Below are 10,976 nucleotides of genomic sequence, written 5' to 3'. Positions count from 1 at the left end.
CCCCACCCCTCCTCCCGCCATCAACGCTGGTTTCTGATTACTGCCATTTCATTGACCTGCCATCTGTCTGCTTGCTTTTTGGTTCCTTAATCCTGTCATTTTCATACTGCGGAGCTTGAGGATCTGCTTGGCAAACGGGCCTGCGTGCAAACACAGACACATGCAACACGGACCAGTGGTGAGAAGGAGCTAAGGCTTAATTGCTGTCAGTGGCCGTGCAGATGGCCGCATTAACTGAAGTTAAAACAACCTTTATGTAAAACCTCTTGTGTAACTCCAAGGACTGCCCCTTACTGCCGCTGCTTTCATGGCTCTCTCTGTCTGAGCCGACCCAAGAACGACGGGGTACCACATGGACCGTTGATCTCTTCTGTGGAAATCATGGCGGTCTTTTGTGAAAAGTGAATACATGCATTATGTATTATTACACACTTCGGCGATCACCTCTGTGATAATTTATTACATCCTATTCCCTATGCTATTCTGAGACAAAATTCTGGTCTCCTGTGGAAAATCACAAGACTGTGCCTTTGACATTTCTTACAATGTACTATAGGTCAGCAACAGGAAAAGTTAATTGGCCTGCTTTTGTAGGGTTCATGATTTAAACATAATGTACAAAGAAATCCCCCCAAAAACTAAATTACCTATCTTGATTATTCTTTTGCAGACATTCTATGTATCCTTTTTTTTCTTCTGCACATTTTAAACTTGTTTCCTTTTCAGCAGAAACTCAGCTATAACTATGACTTATCATTTTTTTCAATTTAAAAAAGAATATAGAACCCAAAGGAACCCAAATAAGAAAAATGATAGTTGGCTATTTAAATAATATTTCACTATTTTTACACACAAATACAGGAGAAAATGTAAGGAATATAACTAATGCATTGTATTTGCATGTAAAGTGATGAAGCGGTGCCACTTTCATGTCATCGTGCTGACTTTCCTTTCATGTTTATTATTGTGGACTTTTAATTACCTCGTAGCTAATCTCCATCTGTCCTCTGTGTGTCCTCTGCAGGGCAGCGCGGGCAAGGTGTCGCAATTCAGACCATCATGCCCTTTGCTCTGGCCGCAGGACAGGAAGTGTGTGTGTGAACGTCCCTGGTTGGCTCTGCTGGGATGAACATGCCACTGCACCAAATCTCTGTCATCCCCCGCGATGTCACCTCATCGCGGGTGTCGGGCAGTGGGAAAACTAAGGACAAGGACAAGCAGGTATGTGGAGAGTTAAAAGTTCTGGGGGACACGGCTGAGTATTGTGGAGTGGTTTCAAGTGTAGAATTTATCCGACAAAGGAATTCTATAATAGTAATGGGAGATCTTGGTTGACTCATCTCATGTCGCACATATTTTATTTATTTACTGCACATCTCCCAACCCATTCCAGTAGAGTAGAGGGAGACAGGTGTAATATCGAATGAGTCTTGTCCATCGGGAACAAAAGAGGAAGATGTGTGACATTGCTATAGAGCGACAACGTCCGTAGAGGGATGAGGTCGGGGTGGAAGATGTGTTAATGAATTTATCATTCATAGATAACAACGTTGCAATTGCAAAATCAAACAATAGGCCTTGATTCATTAATCAGCGCACTCACATAAGAACTTATCCCTATCAGTGCTAGATATATTTCGAGTTTGTGAGTAATTCTCTAAAATTCACTGGGGGAGGTGAGTAGAAACAACTGTTTGCAACTTGCATCTTTCAGGATGACATGAAAAATGCTATTTAACCCTTGGGTTTGTGTTTTTATGAATCAATGAGTGATGGCCACAGATTCTTCCATCCCTGTGTAGTGTACTTATGAGTACCACATTCTGGCCTTTCTTTGACACATCAGATACACAAACTTGGAATAGTTGACCGGCCTGTTCTGTGTTGTCAGCAGTTATGGTGGAGCTCAGACTGTTTTACCGTATCGTACCCACCTCGGTCAGCTTCCTCTTTAGGAGCTTGTGTTCCTGCTTTTGTGAGGTAAAAACATTGTTGTGTCCATGAGTCGTGTCTTGGACAACTCTCATTCCTTGATTTTTCTGAGTGGCTCCTCCATCAGGCTTCCCTGTGTAGACGTGTAAGTTCTAAGCATAAGTGACATCACAGGCAGCCCATCTTTATTCAAGGAGACTATTCAATTTCACAATTGTTTTTTTTATCCATATTTCTTCACTTGCTGATGGGCTGGTCCTGGGGCTTGTCTTCATTTTGGAACTAGCCGAGGTCAGAGCATAGAACCCTGAGGTCAGAGCATAGAACCCTGAGGTCAGAGCATAGAACCCTGAGATCAGGGTGGCTGGTAAAATACCAGGATAGTCACATTAAAAAAAGGTCTAAAATAAAGGCCTCAAGCAATCTTAACAGGTTTTACGGAAGAGGATTAGTGGCACTTCTGATGTATTCTTTGAAATCTAACTTTTCTCAGAATCCGAAGAGTACTCTCTGAATTTGTTAAACCTCTCACATCTGGTCATCATTTTCAATAATCAGGACATTTATTTGTTTCTGAGAGTGTTATCACTTTTGATTTGCCAATAATAACAAATAAAGTCAGGTGTACCATCAATCTTTACTGTACTTTCTCCTTCTCTGATGCCGGTGAAGTGCAGTGACAAACACCACAGTGAAGTGCTCTCAGAGCACAGTTGCTTTTTTGAGCTCTGGAACAAAGCGAGGTGCTAAGACAATATGTCCGTACGCTGCCCTTTCTCCTCTTCCTCACCAGCTCGCAATAGATCCTGGGCGCCTGAGTGCAGCAGCACAGGTGTTCTTAAGAGGCTTCTCCGTGCTGCATATGGTGCTTTGTTTCGGCCTCCTGTTCTGTAAAACTGACTGCAAACAAGCTGTGACCTGGCACTGACTTGTATTTTTACTTTACACACACCTCGTTATTGATTAATTTGCTAGCCTAATCTATCTTCACTATGAGATTCAAATTCCTGCCTTGTCATTGCAGAAGTGAAAGTGAACTGGGATTCACTCTGAAATGGTTTAATTTCTTGTAAATTCCTCAGTCAAATAAAGGTGTGAGTTTGTGTAGCTGAAATATATTTTTGTACATTACATGATTAACAGGATTAAGGGGTTTAAGTCGTAGCAAGGTTACCTTAGTTTGCTAGGAAATGAAAGTGAAACTGTTAGCTGTATAATGTCTGGAGGGCATTTGGTCTCTCTGCCTCCATGTTTGCTAGCAGACTGAAGATCCAACCCTACATCTATCTGCTCGGCGTCACTCTCTCCCTCCGTCTGTCTCCTGCTGGCTGAGCCTCCCTTTCCCCCCCGAGGAATAAGTGGATAAACAGCAGCGACTCCCGTCCTCCCTGTGGAACCATCAGCAGAGTAGAGAAAGGAGAAACAGAGTGTAGCAAAAGAGGAAAGAGTGTTTACTTTGAATGCTGATTAGCTTGAGAGCCCTGGAGGTGTGTGTGTGTGCGTGCCCAGAGTTTAGTCACAGAGCAAAAGCCCATCTGGCAGTCTTAGACAACACAACTGGTCTTTTAGCGCCTCGAGGAAAAAAAAAGCAGAACTTTCCTCTACTTAGAATTCAGAGTTGGTCAGCTGCTCCTTTTCGAGAGCAACACATCTTTAACTGTTGCTGGCCTTTACTTGCCTCTCTCCTCCTTCATTTGTCTTCCTCAAAATCCTCTTTGGGTATGTACTTGTGGGCACTTTGTCTGTGCACTGTGGCCTCCACTTCAGAACTCCTGTGGATAAATTGAGGTTTAAGAAATATTTAAAAAAAACGCTTCAAAGACTTGGAGAGCAAGAGTTTTATTTTGTGGTGGGCGGGTGCTTCTGTGACAGCGTTGGCAAATAATATGGTCAGATTTATTTGAGTCTGGTGTTTTTGATAAGGTGAGCAGCGATTTAATTATGCACGAGTTGGCAATAACTTGATCTCTGGTATAGGGTAGCAGGTAGGGAAGAAGAAAGTATTGTGGGATATCTGAAAAATGTAAACTGACTGAGCGGCTGTTTTTTTCTTGATGACCATACATCTTTAACCCCAACAGCAATGTGACTTTTTACTGTAAATATAGTAATTTACATGAGATGCAACATGTGATTAATGTACTTCCAGCATAGCTGAGAAATATAGCAAAGCTTCAGTGGACACGGCTATAGCTTTTTAATTTTCTCATTAGCACATGCATTCACACCAACATGCATGACCTCGCTCACACTGATATTATATTTAGCCGTATATCTCTGACTGCGCCACGCACTGAACACTGTGATACTTGACACCCGCCCTTTTGATCCTGCATGTATTTTTCATGAAAGCACAGAGAGTGCTAGAAGAGAGCTTTGTCCTTCATTAAGCATATGTCGGAGTCCAAGGACAGTTTTAATAGCCGCAGAGCTCCTAGGCACCGATCCTGGTCTCCACAAAGCCGAGCTCCATCAAACACTGACCACCACAGCATACTCTTTCAACACAGCCTTCAAGCTGTTTATTGTGTCCGTCTTTGCCAATTTTAAAGAAGTGCTTCTAGTATAGTGACAGAACTAGTTAACTGGAAACGGCATTCTTGCACTTTTGGTGCAGGTGACTCTTTTAGGCAGTTGGCAGATGGCAGGGTAGCCTGTTTACACCCAGCAATACTAAATCTGAAAAATGAAATGTGTTTTAAAATATGTTTCTGGGCCTTGAGGCAGAGAAACCTGCATAGTTTAGATGCACCAAACAGTGCATCTAAACTATGCAAATCATTCTCTTCCAGATAGCAGTGCCCAGAAGCTTGCAAATGGAAATGCCATGATAATCACCCAGAAAGCCTTGGGGCTGGCTAATCTAGGCATGAAATGCTGAATTATCTGGAAAAGAAGTATTTACATGTGTGACACTACGTGCACATTAGGACTAAACGTAAGGTGGCCACTTATAGTTGGAAGCAGAGGATGTGTTCTGTTTTATTTGCTGACTTTAAAGTTGCAAATACAAAAGCTTATGTCATATTAGTGTCTTCTTTACTGGTTAATCCATTTATTACTCAAATCTGTAAAGATGTGTGCTCATATATTCTCCCTTTCTCACACGCATGCATAAAAACACACAAGCACACAACCAGTCCGTTGATCCCGGTGTAGATGTTCTGAGGCCTTACGGGTTCCACCGGCCTGCCTGCTAAGCAGAAGCTGGAGAGAGAAGATAACACTTGGGCAGGATGGGATTCTCTTTATTCTGGCAGATGTTTTCTTAAAGGTATGAATGTTGTGTGTCAGCAAACTAACCTATTTTGTGTGTGTCTTTCTGGGAATTCAGAAAGATGAACACATTCTGCAAACATCTCGTCTTTAGCTGCTGATGTACAGTAAATGAACAAAGTTACTGGTAGTAGACAGTGGGGCTGCCTGATTTAAAATGTATGTATGTATGTATGTATGTATGTATGTATGTATGTGTATGAATGAGAGTCTATTAAATGTCACAACATAGTCGAAATGCCCATCACAAATTCCCAAAGCTCAAAATTGCAGTTACCAAGAGCTCAAAGATATCCAATTTGCAATGATAAATAACAGAGAAAAGTAGCAAATTCTGCTGCCCATTGCATGTCCTAAAAAAAAAAAAAAAGGACATTCAGGTGCATACAAACACATTCACATGTCAGCAGTTGGTGTTGTTAGTCAGCCCGTCTGTGCAGGACTTGACCGAGTTCCCCAGAGGAACCGGTTGCGCTGAGCCACTTGAGGTTGAAGTGCTAAAAAACATAATTAAATGTGAAGCAGCCAACATGACGAACAGGCCTTTGAGGGTCTTGAAAGTTGAAAGAAAAGATTTTGCTTCCTTCCCTTCTGTAAGGAAGTTATTTTACTTTCTTTTGGAAGCTCTGACACTACTTTATATTACTATTGACCCATAGCAACAGAAAATGGACTTTGAGAAGAATGACAGGAAATAATGTCAGTCCCCTTACCTACTCTATATTCTAGACGTGGCGTAATCTTGTATGAGTGGAAGGAGAGTTTGCTTTGTCTCCAGTGTGGGGGGCACTGTGTGTATTTCAGAAGAGCAGCTATTAACAGAGGGAGAGACATTCAGAGGAAACTGTCTTCTAATTAACCCCTGCCCATTGCCCTCCACCCACACACGCATAGACACACTTTCATAGCACAAAATAAAACCTTTACTGTTAAATAAGAAGGCTCAGTAAGCTGCTTTCATATGTTCTCTGAGGTAAATTACATTTACAAATGATAATCTCACAATTTACTATGTGGGCTGTTGTATAACCTAACCCTAACTATTAACCTGCTCACCTATGGGAAATTGTTCAGCCTGCCGCACACTTCAGGAACAGAATGTGCACCTGAACACACAAAGCTCTCAACTATGAAAGCCACAGATTTTTGCCAGAATGAATTTAAAGGAACCAATTACATTTTTACACACAGTTACCAAGGTGCATTTCTCAGATTTTGAATATCTCTGTTGTAGGCGTGACTGTGGATATAGTGTACAAAGACACAAGTGAAGAGCCAGCAGAACTAGAGACAGACAGAGATGAACAAAAAAACACATATAAAGTTGATTAAGTCATTTCCAGGTTGGGGAAGTAGAAGGCGGCATCTACCGCTCCTCTTTGAGACGCTGCTGCCTCATTCTTTGAGCGCTTCGGTTGCACTTCTGTTCACTGGAAGGTGTCTCTGCGGGGAGTCTGAGGAGACTGTTTAATTGAGTGACTGTGACATGCTGATTTGGCTTCTGTGACTCGCATGGCCTCGAACATTTAGCCACAGCCAGCCAGATCAATGGAGGAGGCTCTCTGAGCTCTCCCATAGCGGCCATATTCATCTTCCCAAGGAGACACTGCACATGTTCCCCTCACAGCAGCCTGTCCTTTGGTTCTGTGGAGTCTGACGCACAATATCTGCCTGATGAATGCTAGTTGTATGCAGCCGTACACCCAGCTGTGTAATGAGTCTGATAGGACTCATAGCGCTGTCATACTCCATTGTGGTGGCCAGTTTGTGGTGGCACATAATAAGTCTCTTGTGCATCAAGTGAAAGATAGTGGGCAGTCAGACGCTTTCCAGTAAGATATGATGAGATTCCCAATTGTTTTCATTTAGGGAAGGAGGACGTTTAGACACAAATACACACTGGAGAATCTTACAATAAGAGTGCATCTTACTTTGTTCCAATACCTGTCACCCTAAAAGGTCTTGATCTGCTTTCTTCAATTTCTTTCTCCTCTTTTTCCTCCTCCTCCATCCTCCTCCTCATGGTGTTATCCAGTGGAAGATTAGTGCAGTTAATCTCTCCGCCTATGAATTCACGCCTGTGACAATACTGTGGGCTCCTCCTTGTTGCTGTCTGGGGAGGCAGATGCCCAACAGCGGCAGACGTTGTCTCGATTACAAACTATTCTCACTTGTCTGTATAAAATGCCTGTGACTGCTTGTACTGTAATTTTGCTACCATGAACTATAGGGCCCACATAGGGGGATAACACATTATTTTGTTGTTGAAAGCAGCACTTTAGACTTTAAGAGTAGAACTAGAAACTAGCCTCTAGATATGGCAATGCCGGTCTGTCAATCCTCGTGACTTTGATGACTTCACATCTAACGGTATCATGAGAGCAAATTAAATTGTATTTTTTGTCCAATACTTTGTTCGATGACCTGCAAAACTAAAGTCCCATCATCCTCAGCTAGACTAGTGTTCACTGACGCGCAATTAGCAGATGTTAGCATGTTAACACACTAAAGTAGAAATGGCTAACATGGTAAACATTATTCAGATCTCAACACTTAAGGGGATGGATGGAATGTTATTACCGATTGGAATGATGACAAAACTATTTAAATAATACTTGTCTATTAATAAGCTGTTTCTGCATCAGTATTTTGTTTATGACCAGAATGACTTGGCTGTGGCCTTGTACCACTTCACAGAAACTTAAATGTCACAGTGACTAGTAACCATTCATTCCCTTTGATTTAGGCTTTGGAGACTTTCTCTCAGGATGGAACAAAACAAGACCAATATTCACTCCAGTTATTTATGCCGTAGACAGGAGAGCCAAAGAATAGAGGCAATGATTAACATCTGCAGTCAGTTTGAGAAACTGGGAAAAAACCTGATTTAGACATATTTTAATTTGAAGATATCAGTTCAATTTAGCGAGACGTAATTCCCATCATGAGTAATTTACAACCGTCAGCTTTGCACAAGTCTTCAAAAGTTAATATGCAGTTAAAATCTGTGAAACTATTATTTTTTTATTGAAAATGAAAGTAGTCCAAAGGCCACTAGTAATATTTGCACAATATGTAATGGGATATTTGTTTAGAGGGGTGGTGTTAAAAGTTACTTAAAAAAAAAATATATATATATATATATATATATATATATATATATTAGTATGAAAATAAACAAAGAAAACAAGTTTTCACTGGTCACTAAGACAATAGCCCTTCTGTATTGCTTCATTTGGCAGACATGGCAGAAAAGAAACCAGACAGTAATATATATACATACATACATACATACAGTATTTTGCCAAATGTTCAGATTTGTTACCCATCTGCGCTGTATTGATCTTTTTAGTAACTACATTTTATTTAGATCAGTTATATATTGTTATAAGAGAGGTACTAAAGAGCAACAAGAGCTTTCATCCCACATCATTCTTTCAAAAATATTGAAATCTTTTGAGTCAAAGGGATGGCCGCATCAGAAAAATATCCATCAGCATTTCTAAATCAATGGTGAGAGCCCCATTATACACCAAGAAGAGTTGACTATTGGACCAACCTGCTACCTTTTTTCTATTGGAAGGAAGACAGCAGGCAAAAAGCGCTCTCATCGGCAGAGTAGAATACCAGATGTTTGTTGCTTGGAAATTTCTACCGCTTGAAGTCCTGAGCACATTTTGAAATCTTATGATCCATTTTCAGTAGGTAGACTGCACGTATCTCAACAAAGATTCACCTTTATGAGGCTATTTTAGAGAGATGCAATCTACCATCTCAAGACTATTACAGAAAGTGGTTGAAACCATTGTTGCCTATATTGACCCAGCAAACGGTTTTCAGTTATTGCACCACTGGACCAGTTCATGATAAAAAGAGTAACCGATGAAGATAATGGCAGCTAGAGTCAAGATGCCATGTATCACAGGTCATTAGCTACCTTTTTAACCCATGAGATAGTGTGCACAGTACTTATATTAACCTGTGGACAGTACAGCTGCATGAATGCATTTGTACCTGGTCTCCTGATGAGGCTTTCACTGAGTACCAAGGACTGCAGTCCACCTCTCTCTTCCAAGAGGAGGAATTGAGTACAGATAGAACACACTGAACACGCACACAAAGAGGATCCAGGTAAACGAATAGAAAGATAAGGCGAAAGAGTGCACAATTACGCTCTGTTGTAAACAACTTGAAGGAAGCAAGAGAAGAGCATGTTGTTGCTGTAGAAACGGAGCAAAGACCGAATAATAGTACTCTTGGCAGAACTGGTGCATTAGAGGCAGAATGTGAAGAAGTAGCCTGCTGTTCACCCCAACATCCCTCGGCTTTGCGTCCGTCAGAGCTGACAAGCGGTTTATGTCCCAGGAGTACTGTGGTTTCCCACTTTGCTTTAGGTAGTGGTCTCTCGAAGGACCAATGTCATCCGCCATCTAAACCAACGTCCTGATCTCGAGCCTTCTGCAAGGGGGACATGAATGAGAAAAATGTTTGTCCCTGTGAAATTGAGGTGAAGTCTATTTGTAGAAGCAGGAGCTGTCAGTCCTTCATCGTTTAGATTAATGTGTTTATTTGAACCCACGGCACACATGCATAAGGAGTCTGGTGGCTACTCTATTGTCTGTTGCCGCCGGTCACACTGCCAGGGGTGACAGCAATCAGCCTGTCTTTTTGAATGCTTGCATGTACAAACACACTTTTTTAACTCTTGCAGGGCTGTAGCCTGCTAATAGATTATGATGGTGCTACATGAAAATCTCCGGCCACTGAAACAAGAGGAGCATGGGAGTAATGCAGAGAGAGAATGAGTCATCGCCATGAGACCTCCCAAGGACTTTGTGGAGCTAATACTTAAACCAGCATTGTCTTTTGAATTCACACCACAGGGAATCCTTTTAATAAGTTATTAAGTAACAGACAGCATCTCTGAACCATTATCCAGTTTAAGGTTAACTAACTCAATTTGATACCTTTGACTCACACAGAGAAGCACATGGATTATATTAGCACTAATATTTGGGAATGCTTTGTACGCGATTACACATGAGCCCATTGTTTGTTTTAGATTTGTACCAAACAAGTTGAAGCCAGGGATGCAGTTGCTCAGCTTCTCCGAAGGGGAAAAAGTGTTTAGATGTTTGGATGGGAGAACACATTTGTCTCTTCACTCTGACGGCGTTGTCACATTACAAATCTGTTAAAGCTGCTCATATTGAGCAATATCTTCCAAGCACATTCAATCGTGACAACTAACAGTGTTTGCGCACTGTTGCCTTAAGTGCACACTTACGACTTGGTGGTTGTTGTATATTACTTTAAGTTTAAATGGTATGTTGGTGTGATTTGAAGGAGATGCCAGTCTTTCTCAGTTGTTGACCCTGAACAGAGTCTGCTTTGTTTCAGGCTGCACACACTGACGCCAGGAAGTGTGCAGATCTGGGCATGAGGAAAGGATTTTACTCGTTACCTGTTGCGCACACTGTGTGTGTGTGTGTGTGTGTGTGTGTGTGTGTGTGTGTGTGTGTGTGTGTGTGTGTGTGTGTGTGTGTGTGTGTGTGTGTGTGTGTGTGTGTGTGTGTGTGTGTGTGTGTCATTCATCATACAAATAGAAACGAAGCCACATGATCGAAAGCTGAAACTGCAACGGTTATGATAAACAAAGATATGTGGTGATACAGAGTTGAGCGAGGACTATGGAGTATTAGTGGCTTGTGGAAGAGGATCTGATGCGTTGCTCCTGTTGACCACTCAAAGTACTTTGACTGAATACA

At 41.6% G+C, this 10,976-nt stretch overlaps 1 protein-coding gene across 1 annotated transcript in view; it reads left to right on the top strand.

The window, feature by feature from the left end:
* Positions 1-1,125: 1,125 nt before the first annotated feature.
* The window catches only part of marchf8 (membrane-associated ring finger (C3HC4) 8), a gene marked incomplete at its 5' end in the record, with an annotated part of 51,891 nt that continues 42,040 nt past the window's right edge, over positions 1,126-10,976 (top strand). The window contains one exon of the mRNA XM_079229901.1: positions 1,126-1,221. Coding sequence (XP_079086027.1) covers positions 1,126-1,221 — 96 coding nt within the window. The remainder of the gene's footprint in view (positions 1,222-10,976) is intronic.

Source organism: Taurulus bubalis, assembly GCF_910589615.1.
Source record: "Taurulus bubalis genome assembly, chromosome: 14".
NCBI classification, from domain to species: Eukaryota; Metazoa; Chordata; class Actinopteri; order Perciformes; family Cottidae; genus Taurulus; species Taurulus bubalis.
This window is presented reverse-complemented; position numbering and strand designations above follow the sequence as displayed.